The sequence below is a fragment of the Prionailurus viverrinus genome, chromosome C1, assembly GCF_022837055.1.
Source record: "Prionailurus viverrinus isolate Anna chromosome C1, UM_Priviv_1.0, whole genome shotgun sequence".
Taxonomy (NCBI): domain Eukaryota; kingdom Metazoa; phylum Chordata; class Mammalia; order Carnivora; family Felidae; genus Prionailurus; species Prionailurus viverrinus.
In genome coordinates this window covers 196,121,022-196,139,888 of record NC_062568.1, presented here as the reverse complement: position 1 = coordinate 196,139,888, position 18,867 = coordinate 196,121,022, and the positions used below count along the sequence as shown (strand labels likewise).

The following is an 18,867-nucleotide window of genomic DNA, read 5'->3' as shown; positions in this document are numbered from 1 at the left end:
AAGTTCTGTCATCTTTAAGCAGTTTCGTATGTTGGCAGTGGTTAAGGGACAGGAAGAAAATGGGTAAACGTTTTGAACATTTTCTTTTAGAATGTTCTTAAATCCAAAAAAGAAAAAAAAAAAAAAAGGAGAAACCAAGCAGTGCAGAAGTGTATCAAGTCATAACCCACCCCCCCCCCCCAAGTGTGTCCTGAGGTCAACAGGGTCAGTTTTGGTTTGTAGCCTTTCACACTTGAGAAATATTTCCAAGCCGTGGTGGTAGTTGTATGGTCATCTCTTGAGGGATTGCTCTGTCTTCCAGCAAAGTAAAGGCACACCCCCACCCCTATCTTGAGGCTTTCCTCTACCCAGTTCCTCAAACCAGAAATCTAGTTCTTTGATTTCTTTTTTGACTTCACTTCCCACATGCAGGTCATCCATCCACAAGTCTTTAGGGTTGTATCCTCTTGGTTCAGTTTAATCCACGCGTTTCTCTCCAGCTCCATTGCCTTGAATCCGGGCCACGTTCTAATTTTTTTTTTTTTAACGTTTATTCATTTTTTTGATAGAGCGTGAGTGGGGGAGGGGCAGAGAGAGAGGGAGACACAGAATCCGAAGCAGGCTCCAGGCTCCGAACCGACGGCACCGAGCCCGAGGCGGGGCTCGAACCCACAGACCATGAGATCACGACCTGAGCTGAAGTTGGACGCTTAACCGACTGAGCCACCCAGGCGCCCCTAATCCAGGCTACATTCTGAATCTCCCAGTGTACGTTCTCCACCAGCTCCGTGCCCCCAACCTGCTCTCCATATGGTAGCAAGTGTTACTTATTGTCTTAAAAAGGAAGTTGGATGTTGCCCTCGTATGCCCCTACCCTTCAGTGGTATCCCGTTACCCTGCTCTCTGGCATTTCCCCCAAGCTCAGTGAAGTCTGGAAATTGTTCTCTACTTAGCACATACTTTGTTACTGAGCACTAACCAGATGCTGGGCAGTGTTTTAAGAGACTGTCATATTAACTCATTTAATCTCCTAACTATGAGGTAGTGTTATTCCCCATTTGACATATAAGGAAGCTGAGTCCCAGAGAGGTTAAGTAGGTACCAATATCACACAGCGGGTTAAGCAGAAGGACCCATATATCAAACCAGACACGCTGCTTCCAGAGACCTTGCTGATGAACCATCGTGTGCAGTGGTTTCTTTCTGCGCGAGAGGCACTGGGCCAGCATTTGTTACATGGGAGAATAAATTGTTCCCTTTGTAAACGTAAAATTCAGACTCCTTAATTTGGTCTAGAAACTCAGGATCTGGCCCCTGCCAATACCACTTTCTGTCGTACTCATGCTGGCGCTTTGCATGGCGGACTCCTTGTCTTTCTTTAGCTCTAAGAGAGCTCTTAGGACCATCCAAAGTCGGCGCTCTCTACCCTTACTCTTACTACTTTGCTGTCCTCTTGGCACTTACTGCAGTATACAGTTTTTCACTTGGTATATTAGCTGTTTATGCCACACAAATCTGCATTTCTCAGTTCTGCTCTTTTTTGGGGTTGGTTGCAGCCTCTGGCTACCGTCAAGTTGGCCACAGCAGCCAGAGGTTTCACATTCAAGGTTTCCTCTTCTGGTGTCTTTGTTTTAAGAGCAGGAAACTTTTCTCATGAGACTCTTGCCCACCAGACCTGGGGCTAGTCACCAGGTCTGCCACTAATCACTGGCAAGAGGAATGGAGCTATCATGACTGGCTTAGGATTAGTCAGGATTTACTCCCTAGTATTGGGGATTGGGTCATCCTCCCCTGTGTCCCTTGGGGGAAGGACAGAATGGATACCTGATCAAAAATGGGAATTCTTTCTTTCTTTCTTTAATGTTTAATGTTTCTTTTATTTTTGAGAGAGATAGAGAGACAGAGGGTGAGCAGGGGAGGGGCAGAGAGAGTGAGACACAGAATTTGAAGCAGGCTCCAGGCTCTGAATTGTGAGCACGGAGCCCAACGTGGGGCTTGAACTCAGAAACTTCGAGATCATGACCTGAGCTGAAGTCCAACACTTAAGAAGTGTTCAACACTTAACCAAATGAACCACCCAGGTGCCCCTCTTTCCTATTCATATCCCTGCACAGTTATCTCCTGAGCTAGCCTGTAGCTTCACTGAGATGGCATACATTTTTTTCATCTTACCATAGGACCTCATCTGCTACAGATGCTTTACTATTTATTGGCTTTCCATTGATTGCTAACAATGAAAGCCTCTGAGTTACAAATAGGAAACTGATAATACACTTTAAGAGATCACAAGGCAACTCAGTATTCATTGTTAAGTAAGTGGCACAGGCTTGCTATGCCCTTGGAATTTGTAAGAGATGGAGAATCTTGAGCCCTACCCCAGATCTCCTGGAGCCAAAGCTGCATTTTGACATGATCTTCTGATGATTTGTGTTGACATCAGAGTCTGAGAAGCCAGAGTAGAAGGTGAGAGGACAGGTAACTGGTTTGGGCTAGAGTGATCTAGAAAGATTTCTTAAAGGTGAGGCTTGAGCTTCACCTGAAGGACAGGTGTGGCAGTGGGCATTTTTGTGGAAGATGATGTGATTTGAGTCACAAAAGTGTCTGATTCACGTGACCTTATTGTACAGGCTGAACGGGAGGGGATAACGGAATCGTGGTGTAGGGTCCTCAGGGACACGGGTTGGTAAATCATCTTGAGGAAGAAGTGAGAACTGTGTCAAAGACCTCATTTTTAAAGACAATTGTACATGTTTACAGGCTTTTTTTTTTATCTTAAGTTAAACTATCAGCTACATTGGATAATTGAATCGTAATGTGGTGATTTACTAAAGGAAATAAATAGCCTTAGAAACTACTGGAAAACGAATTGTCTGCCTTTCAACAGGTTTCACTCTCCATCGTTGTGGGTAGAAGAAGCAGCTTAAAAAAGGAAGATTTATCATTAAACCCTGACATGTAGCTAAAACAGTGGGCTGAATTGTGTATTTCGGTGATTTCCCCCAACTGCCTTCAAGTAACTTTGAATCTCGATGACTTTAGTAATAACTGTAAATTTTAGAAGGTTATTTTAGATGGTAAAGTATGATAAATTTGTCTATTCTTCTACCTGCTCCCTCCTTTTTTTGTATTTGAGAATAAAGTGAAAAGACATGTTTTTGTGCAGTTTTGAATGCTTTCTCAGTTCAGTGATTTAGACTAAAGCAAAAGAACATCAAGTCTCCTGTTAAAAGCTGAATCACCAACGCAGAGGAGCAGCCATGGCAAAAGCCCATAAAACTGAAACTCCCAGAACCGTGATTTATTGGGGGATGTTTATGACACTTTTGAGAAAATGTTGAAGTGCTATTTCAGTTGTGATAAGGTTGGGGAATGTATTTTGAGTTTCACTGTATCCTATTTTGATTTTCATTTTTTAGTGTGTTCTAACATTCTTAAATTATTCAGATTCAGCTTTGTAGACCATAGGTATTACAAATGTAGGGACAGTCTTTTCTTATCCAGCACCGGATCTCCAGGATTTAGTGTCGGTCCTCGTACGGTTGATGAATGATTAAAAAGCAAAAAAATTTAATTTAAAAAGATTGATTTTTATCTACCCTTGGAGATAATATATAAATGGTACATTAAAAATGAGTTATAGTTAGAAACTATTAGGACAGAAGTGGAAACTAAATGAATAGCTTAAAAACCACTAATTTGGAAATAATTTCAAACTTTCAAGTTGCAGGAATAAGAACAGTACAAAGACCATCCTTTACCTGGTTTACCTATTAATATGTTACTCCATTTGCTTTATCATTTGCTCCTTTTCTTGAAGTTCCATACATTGTGCTCTCTAAGCGTAGGAATATATTCTTGTATCACAACCTTGTAGTTTCCAGCTTCTGTAACTCAGTCTCCACCCCCAAACCCCTACGCTAGGACTGCCCGTTACAAGAGAAAACTAAAGGCAAAGCCGTTAAGTGACTTGCCTAGTGTAAAGTTACATGGCTTCTAAGTGGAAAACCCAACCTGTTCTTTTAGTGTTTTTTATTTATTTTTGAGAGAGAGAGAGAGAGCGCACGCGTGCGTGCGAGCACATGAGTTGGGGAGGGGCAGAGAGAGAGGGAGACACAGAATCCAAAGCCGGCTCCAGGCTCTGAGCTGTCAGCACAGAGCCCGACGCGGGGCTCGAACTCATGGACTGCGAGATCACGACCTGAGCCAAAGTTGGATGCTTAACTGATTGAGCCACTCAGGCGCCCCCCATCCCCAATTCTGTTTTTCAGTTCAGGTATTGGTCCTTGTCCCTAACATTATAGTAGAATTTTTTTTTTTTTCCTCCTGAGAAGTCAAATCATCTAGTAATGTAATATAGTAATTACAATTATAGTTCTTTTAAACCAGATCTAACCATCCCACAGCATAAAGGACTTGATCTATAGAGGACTCCTGACACCATTATTTCCTGGACATTGTTTGGCTGTAAGACAAACCCTTAGAAACATTGTTGTTACCTTGTTTTGCTTCTGCTTCTTAGTTTGTGTAAATAAGAATGTTCTTGGGGCACCTGGGTGGCTCAGTAGGTTAAGCATCTGACTCTTGGTTTTGCCTCAGGTCATGATCTCATGGTTTCATGAGTTTGAGCCCTGCATCAGCTCTGTGCTAGGGATTCTCTGTCTCCCTCTCTCTTTGTCCCTCTCTGTCTCTGTCTCTCTCAAAATAAATAAATAAACTTTTTTTTTTTTTAAGAATATTCTTGAATGTGAGTGTTTCGGTTTCTAAAGGGCTTTAGGTTGGCTTCGTTTAAGTCTTGATATGCCCTGGTTTGAGGCCAGATAGCGTAGCATTCCTTTAAAATATGGGAGGCGGCTGTTATGTACCCAAACTGCCTCTAACAAATAGTGACCAGGTTGCTGGCCTACAAAGAGCAGAGTCCAAAAGGCATCACGAGGAATTCAAATTCAAAGTCTAACTGTGGAGTAAACTTCGTTCCAGTCTTTATTTCTTGGCACATTTTTCTTCTGGGTCAGTGTTTACCAAAATGTGGTCTGCCCACCAAATGCATCAGAATTTGAATTGCTTGACACACTTGTTAAAAATTGCAGATTCCTGGACCTCACCAGAGACCTACTGAATCTGAATGTCTGGAGGTGAGGCCTGGAAATCTGCATTTTAAACGCACTTGTGGGCTTTTCCGTAGCCTGAGATGTGAGAATGCTGCTCCTGTGTGTTCTGTCACATCTCTGTCATTCATCTTCAGAACTTTTCCACGTTCATTCTGTAGCTTTTGCTTTACTTCATTTTCATATGTTTGGGGTGGAAGGCTTTTGTTTGCTTGCCTTTTTTTTTTTTTTTTAAACTTTCTTTATTAATTTTGAGAGCGTGAGTGGGGGATGCACAGGAAGGGAGAGAGAAAGACTCCTAAGCAGGCTCCGTGCTGCCAGCACAGAGCCCAGTGTGGGGATTGAACTCAGGAAACTGCGAGATCGTGATCTGAGCCGAAACCAAGAGTTGGATACTTAACCTACTGAGCCACCCTGGCACCCCCACCCTGGCACCCCGCCTTGCTTCTTTTCTTTTTTTTTTTTAAGATGAAAGATTCATGTGCATAGTACAAATATCAAAAAATGTGAGAGTGTAAAAGGTATGCAGTGAATAACTCCCTCCCAGTGTCTTTACTTTAGAGCAGTTGTGCTGTTCTGAGCCCTTTGGTGTGTTATCTCATTCAGTTCCCCTCAACAACCCAATGGTAGGTCCTGTTATTGTTTCCATTTTATGCCCGAGGAAGACTGGCCCAGAGAGGTTGAGTCACTTTTTCAAAGTCACACAGGAAGTGGTGGCTTTGTGTGAGTCTGGCTCTCAATTAACCACCGTCCTCTGCTGAATTAGAGAATGCAAGGATCAACTAGGTTTAATACATGTAAAGAGCTTGTTCTGGGAGAGTAGAGAGTTCATTTTCAGTAAGGTAAATGTTTTATGTGAACTCAGCCTAGCCTGGAGTTTCATCTAACCCTGGTAGTTGGGTATCCTCATGTAATTTCACACGAATCAGTTCTTCTCTAAATTGCACGGTGGACTTCAGGAGTTGGTGATACTGAACAAGAAAATGGTAGCAACTGAGGTCTTTCCCAGGCCCTGCCATTGGCTGCTCTATTTACATCGCCAGAGCTTGGGGTACAGGAATTGTTCCACTCCGTATCCTTTGGCTTTATTTGTAGACTTAGTTCTGTGATTCTTTTCCCTCTCTCATTTTCTGGAAGAATAAAGTGACTGGAGATTCTAATGACTAAGTGCTCCAACTTAAAAACCTGTTGTTAGGGCTTGAGTTCTGTGCATGAAGTGTCTTGAAAGTCAAGTAACATTTACTAAACTCTCACCATGTGCCAAGAACTGTGTGTACCCTAACAGACTTGACCCCCTAATAACATGGCATAGGAAGTCCAGTTTCACAGATGTTAAGTAACTTACTAAAGATTACACATCTAATAAGTAGTGAAGTCAGGATTCAAAATCCAGATGTCTGATTCTTTCTTTTAATTTATTTTATTAAATTTTTTTTTTAATGTTTATTTTTGAAGAGAGAGAGAGACACACAGAGTGTGAGTGGGAGAGGGGCAGAGAGAGAGGGAGACACAGAATGGGAAGCAGGCTCCAGCCTCCCAGCTGTCAGCACAAAGCCAGACGTGGGGCTCGAACCTGTGAACCACGAGATCGTGACCTGAGCCTCAGTCGGACGCTTAACCTACTGAGCCCCCCAGGCGCCCCAGATGTCTGATTCTGAACCCTGTTTCTGACATGCTCTGCAGACCCTGTAGACGAGTGAAGGCTTGTTAAACCTCAGGACTCTAAACCTTGGTTCTAGCATGTGTTTAGGAAAATCTCTGAAGAAATGAATAATAGAAACCAGGTGACTTTGCCCATTTATCATGTTGTTTTGAGACTTTTAAGTTAATCTAAATCAAAGCAAGCCATTTAGTGTATTCAGATAGCAAATTTAGGTAGAATCCACAGTAAAGGTAAATGAAGCCTTAAGGTTTTTAAGTTTACTCTTTTAGCAGCATATTGTTATATACATTCCTTAGAAAGTATGTCAAGGAAAATAATTTAATGGTCAGGAGCACAGGTTTACCTTAAGTTCCTAGTTGGTCTTTCTTACCCTAGTCACCCCCTGCGGCCCCCCCTCTCCCCCCAGTCCCTTAGTCACAAAGGAGGAATGGAGTTCAAACTTGCCTTCTTGGGTGTTTTAAAATGACTATGCTAACAACTGATTAAACTAGGTTTTCTAAGTGAGCCATTCCTTAACCTTGAATTAGTAAAACATTAAAATATTTATGGCATCTACCACTGACCCCTATTTAGCAATGTAGGAGTTAATATGGAAGTTTCTGATTAAATACTGGTATTAGGCAATTCAGGAATTACAACAGAGGCCTGGAGGGGGAAGGGTGAGCAATAGTGAGTGTGTAAGAGGAGCCCCAGATAGCAAGTTAAGCAGAACTGCTCCTTTTTTTTTTTTTTTAAACGTTTTATTTATTTTTGAGACAGAGAGAGACAGAGCATGAACAGGGGAGGGGCAGAGAGAGAGGGAGACACAGAATCGGAAACAGGCTCCAGGCTCTGAGCCGTCAGCCCAGAGCCCGACGCGGGGCTCGAACTCAGACCGTGAGATCATGACCTGAGCCAAAGTCAGACACTTAACCGACTGAGTCACCCAGGCACCCCAACGATCACATATTGGAAAAAGAAAAGTAGTATGTACATAGAAAATGAAAATTCAGGAGAATAAGGAACAAACTAGTGAATGTTTCAAAGGTAGAGGAACTCTGACTTTCTGTAGTGTTTCAATTTTTATTTATCTTTAACATCATGAATGTACTGTTAGAAGCAGCAAAAAGCAAAGTTTTTTTTTTTTTAAACATACTTTCTTAGATGCTATTGTTAGATATACCTATGTGTTAATTTTTATTATAATAAAGAACTGGGTATGGAATAAAGGTATCTTGATCTCCAGCATATAATGCATTCCACTATACCACAATGTCCTCCTCAGTCCATTGTACCAATAGGTTATGTTCAACGTAGTTCATATTGAAGAGTGTAATTTTGATCCTTTAACTTGAATGAATTTTTTTGAAATGTTTAAATGGAATTTTATTACAACACGGATTAAAGGAGGAAGTCTTTGACTTGTGACTTCTAGAAATCCGAGTTTTTCCAGTTTCACTGTATGTATACTTGATGAAAACATCCTTTTAGTAGCTCCCAATCTTATGCTGTTAAAAGCTCAGAAAAACTTGTAGTTGGCAATATTTCTCATTTGAATTGTCCTGAGTTTTGGCCTTAGTTAATGAAAAGCAGTTTTTCAGATCTGCTTTAAAGAGCGCACATACTTTTATTTGTGTTTGTATAAGAGAATCGTATAAGGCGTGTGGGATGCATAACAAGCGTTAGACATGCCCGAGAGGGGGGTAAGTGCGCGAAGGCAGAGGGGCATTCGTGTCCTGACTGGGTCTTCACGCAGCGTCCCCGTCCCAGGGTGCTTCTGTCTCTACTGTCGCATATGCTCTGCGGACTGTCATAGGGGTTATGGTGCGGTGTTTCTGATCTGTAGCCAATCGCTGCTTACATCCGGCTTGCCTTTGGTTGAATGTCTTTCCAAGTGGCTCTATGTAACATCCTTATTACAACTTCTCTACCAATTTAATAATTTTACACTCCTATGGCAGACTTTTTGGGAAATTATAGTTCATTTCGTAGATTAAACAAATGGAATAGGACAAAGCGAGTCAGACTTGTTCTTTGGCTACCAAACTATACTGCTTTTTTAGGAAGTCTGAAGTTTGGTATACTTTTTCTTGTAGTTATATATTTAAGTTTATTTATTTTGAGAGAGAGAGCGAGCAAGGGAGTGGCAGAGAGGAGAGAGAGAATTCCAAGCAGGCTCTGCACTGTCAGCACAGAGCCCGATGCAGAGCTCAAACTCGCAAGCTGCAAGTTCATGACCTGAGTGGAAACCAAGAGTAGGATGCTTAACCGACTGAGCCAGCCAGGCGCCCCTCTTGTAGTTACTAAAAAGCATGTTAAAACCAGGAGGGGAAGACAGAACAAAACAAGAATGATAATAAAATTTGAGTATCTAAAGCCACAGCCTTGTGTAAAAATATTAATCCTCAACATATACAGAAAGAGAATACCTTAACTTTTTATTATCTGTGATAAACTCACTTTTATGTTATCAGTGTTCTCTGTGTGTGGGGATAGCCAGCATCCTCAAAAAAGCAGCTTTGTGTACCATTTTGTTACATTGTATCATTGGATGACTTAGTTTTATGAACTGACTCTGCTTTGTCCAAGGAATATCACCTGACCCTTCCCACACCAGTGTTTCTCAGTGTGACTAGCAGGTGCTTTGCTGTGTGATCTCCTTGGGTGCCTGTAACAAAATGAGGATTCCTGGGCTCCACCCAAGCATTCTTCTTAATCACAGTCCACAATCTCTGGGTATCAGGCCCAGAAATCTTCTATCCAAACTGTCTTATTTAGGTTATTATTATTGTTTTGAATTTCATTTTAGAGAGAGTGTGAGAGCAGGGGAGAGAGGCAGAGGAGAGAGAGAAAAAAAAAATTTTTTTAATTTATTTTGAGAGTGAGAGAAGGTACAAGTGGGGGAGGGGCAGAGAGAGAGGAAGAGAGAGAATGCCAAGCAGGCTCTGCACCATCAGGAGAGAGCCTGATGCCGGGCTCCAGCTCACAAACCGTGAGATGATAACCTGAGCCCAAGTCGGACACTTAACCGTCTGAGCCACCCAGGAGCCCCAAGAGAGAATCTTAAGTAGGTTCAGTGTGGAGCCTGACACGGGGGTGCAATCCCACGACCCTGGGATCGTGACCTGACCTGAAATCAAGAGTTGGATGCTTAACTGAGCCACCGAGGTGCCCCTTATTTAGGTTATTCTTAATCACCTTAAAGTTTAAGAACTAGACCTTCTGCAGGAAGTCAAGATCTGTGCAAGTTGCAGTACTAGAAATTAACATGAGTCAGTCTGGTTACAATTCTGTATATGTTTTGTTTCTGATAAAGAATGATTTTTAGGGGCGCCTGGGTGGCGCAGTCGGTTAAGCGTCCGACTTCAGCCAGGTCACGATCTCGCGGTCCGTGAGTTCGAGCCCCGCGTCAGGCTCTGGGCTGATGGCTCGGAGCCTGGAGCCTGTTTCCGATCCTGTGTCTCCCTCTCTCTCTGCCCCTCCCCCGTTCATGCTCTGTCTCTCTCTGTCCCAAAAATAAATTAAAATGTTGAAAAAAAAAATTAAAAAAAAGAATGATTTTTATTATTATTATTATTTTTTAACCAAGCTTAGTTGTAACTCTCCCATGCTGATGAGGGAAGGGTTCTGGGATCCTCCTTTTATACCCGTGTGTTTTGTTAGTTGTGTTGTGTTTAATCGGTTAACGACTTTATTATTTTTTTTTACTCCACCCTATTTCCCCATTAGTTTAGGAATACTTTACTAATGTAGCATTTTACTGAAATGGCTTCTGAATATTTTGAGAGTTACTTTAGGATAATAAATAGTACTTGAATCATTCATCTTTGAATGAGTTGTCGAAAGTTATTTCTGGCTTTTTCCACCCTTTGTGGTGAAGAGGACTGTGTTTCTCCCTAGCAAGTGTTAGAATGTTCTCTTCCAGTATGCTTTCTTTCCCCCCTCCTGTTTCCTCTTCCCCTGTCCCTGCTTTGTAAACTTGGGGGCACATGTGATGGAATTAAAGATTTGTCCCACTGATTTTTAGGAAAATTCTACCTCATCATTGAGCTTGGGGAAGTCATAGTCATCAGCTGCTCCATTCACATTAAGTAGGATTACAAATAGCTTATTATGAAGATATCTTGTTATTCTCTTGCTCCTGAATATGTAAAACAGGATATGGGATTTTTATAATGAGTGTTTTTTAAAGGAGGAGGGGTTGGTGATGATTTTAACTTTTTGGAAATAGACACACCTGTGAATTTCCCTCTTTATGTTGCCTTGTAAAGAATACTGTCTCATAGAACAGGAAATGACTTACGTTTCATACAGTTAATTAAAAGCAAATGAAAAGCCTCAAACTAGCTACATTTTAAGCAGTCATTTTAGCCATATGTCACAAACGACTGCTGTGTCGAACAGTGGTGATTCAGATCATTTCTACCCTTGCAGAAAATTTTCTAGGACGGTGCTATAGTAGACTGGCCATCTTTAAGAAGAGAGGAGGCAAATGAAAGAGCAAAATAACAGAAACCTGAGTTTCCACTCCTTCTGTAATGCAACTTTTGCTATCTTCTTGGACCCCTGATTATAAGTCAGAAGAAAGTCTTTTGTTTTGAATGTCACCCCTCTGACCCTGGTTTTCGATGTTGATTTCTGTTTCCTAGGCTGGGAGTGATGGTGAGAGCATAGGAAACTGCCCCTTTTCCCAGAGGCTCTTCATGATTCTGTGGCTCAAAGGAGTTGTATTTAGTGTCACAACCGTGGACCTGAAAAGGTAAGATTTTGTTGTGGTTGGAAATTAACTTGAGTGTATAGTGTTTTCAGTTTGAGCCTCTCCCCTCCCTGTGTATGTATATGCTCTTTAAAGGAAATACATTTATTAAAGTTCAGCTGATTTGTGGACAAATTTAACTTGTGTAAGTATTATGGATAACTCACAATATCAGTAAATTGCATTTACTGGCCACTCAGTCTTTTTAGGAAATTACTGTATCCTTACTCTTAACTTCAAGACCAGCACCAGGATCTTTGACTTTCCAGTGTAAACGTGGAACTATGAAGAACTTTCTAAGCAGACAGCTTCTTCATTTACAAGGTGCTAAACTCATGGTGTATATTATCTGGATCCTTCAAGACAAGAGTGGGATGTTAGGAGGACGAATACGACTGTGGGCTATTTTATTTATTCTCCTTTACAGGGAACTGTCTGTAATAGGATTTTAACCACATTTGGTTAAATATAATTGTGAAATAAGAGCCATTATCCATGGCCCTGTGATTATTCTTGCTCGGTGAAGAGTTGTTTCTAACTCTGCCTCCACAGGCCCAAGTGGAGAGAGGACTGGGAAGGGCCCTGATAGGTAATAGGCTCCTTGTGTTCAGGAGCCCCTCTGTTCTTCCTCAGCAAATAGGCTCGACGTGAAGAACATTCATACTTAGGGGAAAAGAAGAGATTGGTTTATTTATTAAAAAGAATTTTTTTTGGGGGCGCCTGGGTGGCGCAGTCGGTTAAGCGTCCGACTTCAGCCAGGTCACGATCTCGCAGGTCCGTGAGTTCGAGCCCCGCGTCGGGCTCTGGGCTGATGGCTCAGAGCCTGGAGCCTGTTTCCGATTCTGTGTCTCCCTCTCTCTCTGCCCCTTGCCCGTTCATGCTCTGTCTCTCTCTGTCCCAAAAATAAATAAACGTTGAAAAAAAAAAATTAAAAAAAAAAAAAAGAATTTTTTTTTTAATGTTTACTTAGAGAGAGAGAGAGCGCGAGCGCACAAGTGGGGGAGGGGCACAGAGAGAGGGAGATGCAGAATCCGAAGCAGGCTCCAAGCTCTGAGCTGTCAGCACAGAGCCCAATGTGGGACTCGAACCCACAGACTGCAAGATCATGACCTGAGCTGAAGTCGACGCTTAACCGACTGAGCCCCCCAGGCGCCCCAAAAAGAAGAGATTTAAATCAAGGGTTAAGAACAGTTATAACAAAAGGAAATCTAGGATTGGGCAGTGGAAATGTATGCCTCTTGCACACATGCAACAACATGGCTTGTTGCTCATTTTTTTAAGCATTATCAGTCACGAACAGCATCCAGGAAAAAACATGGGTGGCAGAAGTCAGGCATGTTATCCCTCTGGGCATCACAAAGCGAGACTTTTATCATCCCATTTCTAGTTCCAGGCTAGCATTCCCTGTATTTCGGTCGGTAGCTTAAACTTTATTCTTTACTTACTTACTGCCAGTGCCCTTATTTGAGATTTTGGAGTCTTAAAATTTATTTACTGAAAATAATCCAGGAAGTCGTCCAGGAACCCGTTAATTATGTATATGAAGGCAGAGGTAAGGTAAGCCTTTGGGGACGGTAAGAGTTAAAACTATAGTCTGTTTCAAAGGTGTGCCACCTCATATTGGACAGAGCTGTTGGAAGAATGAAATAATTCAAGTAGTTCCCCTTCTATGACTGTTCCCCCCCCCCCCCATGCATTCAAAAAGCAAGTTTCCCAGTGTAACTTCTAAAAATAGCCCATGCTACCAGGCACACACCCTTACTGTGTCTTAAAATACACGGATTTCTCCTATTCCATTTTTGGCTTGGAGCAAGTGAGTTGGCGGCCGTGCTTCGAAAAAGCCTTCTTTGAGCAGCTCAACACAGTGCGTGATTGTGGCACAGACCGGCAACAGTGCCATAAACGAAGGGAGTCTGGTTCAGGAAAGGAAGTGAGCTCATAATGGCTCTTTCACTCTTCCTGTACAAACTCTTGACGGCATTATTTCTGTACGTGGATTGATATTTGCGGATGTGTATGTGTCTCAGAGTAATATACGCTGCGTGTGGAAAGTGACACGTGGCAAGTAGGATTGAGGGATTCAAGGCTCCCTCATTAGTGAGTATTACCCCCCAGAGAAGATGTCTGTTTCTTTCCTAGGCTTTGTGTGAAACCAACAGCACTTGACACTGGAGCCTGTATTTCGTAGTTTCCTTCAGAAATCTTGGGTCTACAGTACATCCAAAACCTTCTCAAGGGCAATTATACATGTATATATAAGGAGTACCTGGTAACGAATCCGTGCCACCTCCAGCCCCTGGTCAGCAGCTTCCGCTTCACAGATACCGTCGCATCTAGGTTTGGTCTTTATCCTTCCAGACCTTTTCAGTGAGTTAAGACACTTAAAGTCTTGAGTCAGATTTAAAGAGAGTGAACGCTGGCTCAAAACATCGTTGTGAAATGAAGTTGTCACGGAGGAATCAAGCATCCTGTAGTAAAAAAAAAAAAACCAAAAAACAACGTACCTCTCACAGTATGTTCTTAACTTTAAAAACTTTAGACAGGACCGTTTCTAAAAAGCTGCGGGGGAGAAAATGCCTACGGTGCTGATTTCCCTGCTTTTCCCGGTAATTGTCTATAATTCCTCGGTGAAGACTGCCGACCGCCCCACAAACCAGTGGAGAGCAGTGGGACTCAACTGAGAGCTATTTCGGGGCCCACTCTGTGCTCTGAAAAAATTATTGTTCCGTGACATTTCATCCATAAGAACAAGCCAGTTTCTCGTTCTGGCAGTGTATGACACGTTCTCTTTGAATCTCAATTGATGTTAATGACTGTGCTGGTGGTATTCATGAGCCCCTGTGAGGCTTAGAACAATCCCCCTCGGCTTGCCTGCCAGTGCTGCCTTAATGCTTTAGTGGGAGTCATTCCTAAACCTCATTTTCTGTTCATGCTGCAATTGTATTGCAGAATTGGAGATTAAAAAAAAAAAAAAAGTGCTCAGGCTTCAGAAGGAATTTGGGCTTTACATCAGCCACCATTTAAGCAAGATCTTCAGATGAATAGAAACGAAAATATTAAAATTGGGAGCATATTTAAAGGTGTTATCACATGTCATCAAATGGGGAGCAATGGATTAGGGATAGAGACCTGGTTCCGTGTAGAGAGAGAGCCCTGTCACTTATTTCCGTGGGACCTCGGGCAAGATGCCTCGTCTTCTCTGGAGGTCAGTTACCTTGTTTCTAAATTCAGGAAAAAGGAAGGAAAAAATCAGATTTCCCCAGTGTCTACTGTGTCCTCAACACTGTTCAGGGTACTTTTTACTACTCATCAAACCATTTTCAGACACTTCTGTTGAATAGAATTCATTGTCTTATATCATACTGGCTGGACAGGTTTGTGGCAGTGATGAAAATCTTTGAAGACTTCTGCTACCTTCATTATACTTAATTATAAAAATTTTAAATCAACGATTAGCATCTTTGGAGCACAGATAAGCCTGAGAGGCAGGCAAGGGGAGGAGAAAGAAGGAAGAATGACAACAGTAGACTCCCCATCCCCCGTCTCTCTATCTCTGTCTCTGTCTCTGTCTCTCTCTCTCACATACACACACACACACACACACACACACACACACCCTGTTCACATGCTGAGACCCTGACTTGGATATATCTAAGTGTGGCCATATTTTGTCACATATTTGTTAGGTAAGCTTTTCTAGTTTTGGGGAATGAGAGGAGAAATGATAACGTTAAGAAATGAACCTTTTTTTAAGTTTACTTATTTATTTTGAGAGAAGATGCACGTGCGGGAGGAGCACACAGGGAAGTGGCTGGGGGAGAGAATCCCAAGCAGCGGAGTCAGACGTGGGGCTCAAACTCATGAACCGTGAGATCATGACCTGAGCCCAAATCAGGAGTTAGACGCTTAACCAACTGAGCCACCCAGGCGCCCTAGAAATTAGCTTTTTGTTGTCAAAGTGGTGGTATATTACCAGTGAATAAAATCCCTCCTCTGTGATGTTCTCTGAGAAAATAAATAAATTGGAGAAGACTGCTTTTAAAAATCATGGGAGATATGGGGCGCCTGGGTGGTTCAGTCGGTTAAGCATCCGACTTTGGCTCAGGTCATGATCTCACGGTTTGTGAGCTCAAGCCCCGCATCGGGCTCTGTGCTGACAGCTCAGGGCCTGGAGCCTGCTTCAGATTCTGTCTCTGTCTCTCTCTGCCCCTCCCCTGCTCATGCTCTGTCTCTGTCTCTCAAAAATAAATAAACATTTAAAAAAATTTATTAAAAAAAAGTCTGGGAAATACATGTTTCCATTTTCCCATTTCCACCGTAAACTCTGAAACTTGCCTATCATTTGCATTGTCATAAATGATTTCCTTCTGCTTCACATGCTGATACACCATTCATAAGGGACTGTGTAAGACTCACTTGTAAGTTGCCATAATAATAGCATAAAGTTTTGGAAGATTATTATGACAGTTTAAACTTTAACGGTTTTGTAATCATTTAACAAGTTACCACGGAGCTATAAAACTGATAGTTCTGCGTATTCTTGAGAGGCATTTATAGACTCAGAACAAAATCTGATTTCTAGATTCTTCAGGTAGTTTGCTTTTGTTATCATGTCTCTGTGATTCTACCCTTCTATAAACTGTCTTCAGCAAGTTGAGAGATCAGTTTGGTTTCCAGGTGGTGACAACAGTGTGAATGACACATGCAGAGAGACTAAATGGAATGGAACGGGCCAGCCTTTTAGAGAAATCATCCATTGCCTGCTACTGGCCAGTCAGGAAGGTACAGACTCCATTCTTTCCCTTTGTAAAGTTGACTTGAACTACACGAAGCCCTTGTTACCACGACAAATCAAGATGTGTGTCTCATGAACGCATTATGAATCATATGTACACCCCATGTGTAGTGTTTTGAGCGGGGGGAAGGGTCAGAAATACGGAGAGAGAGAGACAGCCACGGACAGTCATACAGAGAGAGAGAGCTTCACTGCCACGTCTTTATGTTCTTTTTCAAAATGACTTCAAAGATGGTAAATCCTGTTGAGGTGGTTAAGAGCTGAATTAGAAAAATGGATTAATGGTGGATGTTCTTCTAAACTTAGCATCAACTCTATAAACTGTGTTGATGAACTCTCTTAAGAATTATTGAAGTTGGGTTTGAAACCATTTCGTGGGTGCTGTTTTGTTTTAACATGATTGCTCCACAGACTGACACTAAAGTAGACGAAGGTTTAGCAGCATACCACATTTAATCAAAAGAAAATCCTTTAACTGGTTGAACTGGGACACATAGGCAAATGCTTAGTAACTGGGACCTTGGCGTGTATGTTTTGGTGAATCCATGACTCATTCATTCAGTTGGTGACTTTAGTATTAGACTAAAGCAAACATAGAGAAGAATAATTAATAGGAGTACAGTGTTCTGAAACCAAGGATTTTTGGTGTTAACTTTTTTCCCCCATACTTGCCATACATACAGTGTTCAATATTCTCTTGATTTGTATGGATGAATTTTATGTCTTGAAAATCAGTACCTTCAAAAGGAACTCAATTAAGAATATAAGGTCTACATACTTAGTATTTTTGTTTTCTCCGTTTAGTGGAGTCAGCTAGTTACAGATAGGTCACCTTTAAGAACCGGCTCCAGTGTCCTAGGACTATACTGTGCTCATCTTCTAAGAAGCAGCTGGACCTGAGTCACCTGCCCGGTGTTCTCCAATTGTTGCAAGTGTACTGAATTAACTTTCAATTGAAGTTAAGCCACTTAAGTTGCTTAAAGTATTAGGTCCTATGAGGTTCCTCCTCTGTCTCTTGTATTCGTTTGTTTCTCTTTATTTTTCCTTTTCTTCATCTAGAAGCAAAACGGGAGAGAATAGAATATGTTTGTTCATCTACTATGACAAAGAAAAAAAAGACTACTCAGATAAGTAACATTAAAAAAAAAAGAAAAGACACCTCAAACATTGAAGAGTATTTGTGCTCTTAAAGCACGAATTATATGCACTTTGCTTTTTCTAGATGTCACTTAAGGAAAACATTTGAATGGGCTTGAATGAATCGTTGAGTATTTATTAAAGGGCTTTTATGAAATAAGCCAAGGATGGCCTGAAATGTTTAGCCGTTGCCTGTGTTTCAGTTTCATGTCTGTCACGTTGCGCTTCTGAAATGTTAAGTTTCTGTGGAGCATCTGTAAGGTGAACCTGGTGGGTCAAACAACACCTGAGGCCTTGGAGTGCCAGGGGAGATTCTGCTTGGTTGATGACCTGATAAAGCTTCTAAGTCACCTCAGTGTTTGCAACTTGAACATTTATTTGAAGTCCGCTATTCCGTTGAGAGGCATTCAAGTTTCTTCTCAAATTTACTTTCACTTGGGGTAAGGACCTAACATGGTTCTCCTTCATGTCAACACTTAATCCTGGAAAATAGTTTCGTCACCTTTGGTTTTTCAAAATCTAGATAGGCTTTTGGCAGAAACAAAACGGACTATCCACTAGTCCCTAACATGAACAGAAAATTGGTAGTCGCGTGCCTGGTTTCACTTTACTTATAAGCCTCTATTAATCAGATTTCTTATTACCAGTCAGCTAATGCTACATAACCGGTTCTGAACCATCAGACTCAAGTAGAGTTTAAAAACCGCCTGTCTCATCTCCTGCAGAATGCTTAGTGTGCTACTGAAAGCCGTCATGGATTTCCTTTGCGTACTTTGGTTTAGTTCACTTTCATAGGCCTTATTTGATTTGATCTTCACAGGCAGAGCAGGGCTTATGTCCGCAGTGCAGAGGAGGAAATCCAGAGGCCGTGATTTCCTTAGTCACATAGCTGGTGGATGGATGGCATAACTATTCAATTTGAGACTTTAACCACATCCTTTTGATTCAGTCTTTGGCTCTTTCTTCTCTGCCATGCCAACTTTGTCCCTCCTCTAATAAATTTGTTTGGAGAGCTAAAAGCTGTTACAATTTATTATAGAAGTAATAGCTGTTACTTACTTTGCTGCCCTCCCTCCATGTTGTTTTAAAGCATCAGTCCCTTTCTTCCCCTTTGTCTAACTCTACCCTGTTCATGAAAAAATTATTTGTGAAACACACAGACGTATGTTGTTATTACCTTACATTTAGGCATTAATCGACCGCTAGTCATAAAAATGCGGATGGATAGGTTTTATAACGTGGGAACAAAACAAGTCTTTTTTTTAACTTTAAAATGTTGAGATTTGAAAATAAATTGTTTAAACCCTGAACTGTTAGGGTTTCTGGACCGTTGGTAATGTACAGGGTCTTCCCGAGTTGAGCAGGAAATGGAGGGTAGCTGGGAACAGTCGTGAGCTGTGAGCTGGAACGTGAGGGGGCTTGAAGACCAAAGGTGACACGGTCGTGGACCTGC

The 18,867-nt window shown here is 41.8% G+C and overlaps 1 protein-coding gene across 1 annotated transcript in view; it reads left to right on the top strand.

Moving 5' to 3' along the window:
• The window catches only part of CLIC4 (chloride intracellular channel 4), a 63,086-nt gene that overhangs the window by 21,771 nt on the left and 22,448 nt on the right, over positions 1 to 18,867 (top strand). Inside the window, exon 2 of the mRNA XM_047871564.1 lies at positions 11,376 to 11,485. Within this exon, the coding sequence (XP_047727520.1) occupies positions 11,376 to 11,485 (110 nt within the window). The remainder of the gene's footprint in view (positions 1 to 11,375; positions 11,486 to 18,867) is intronic.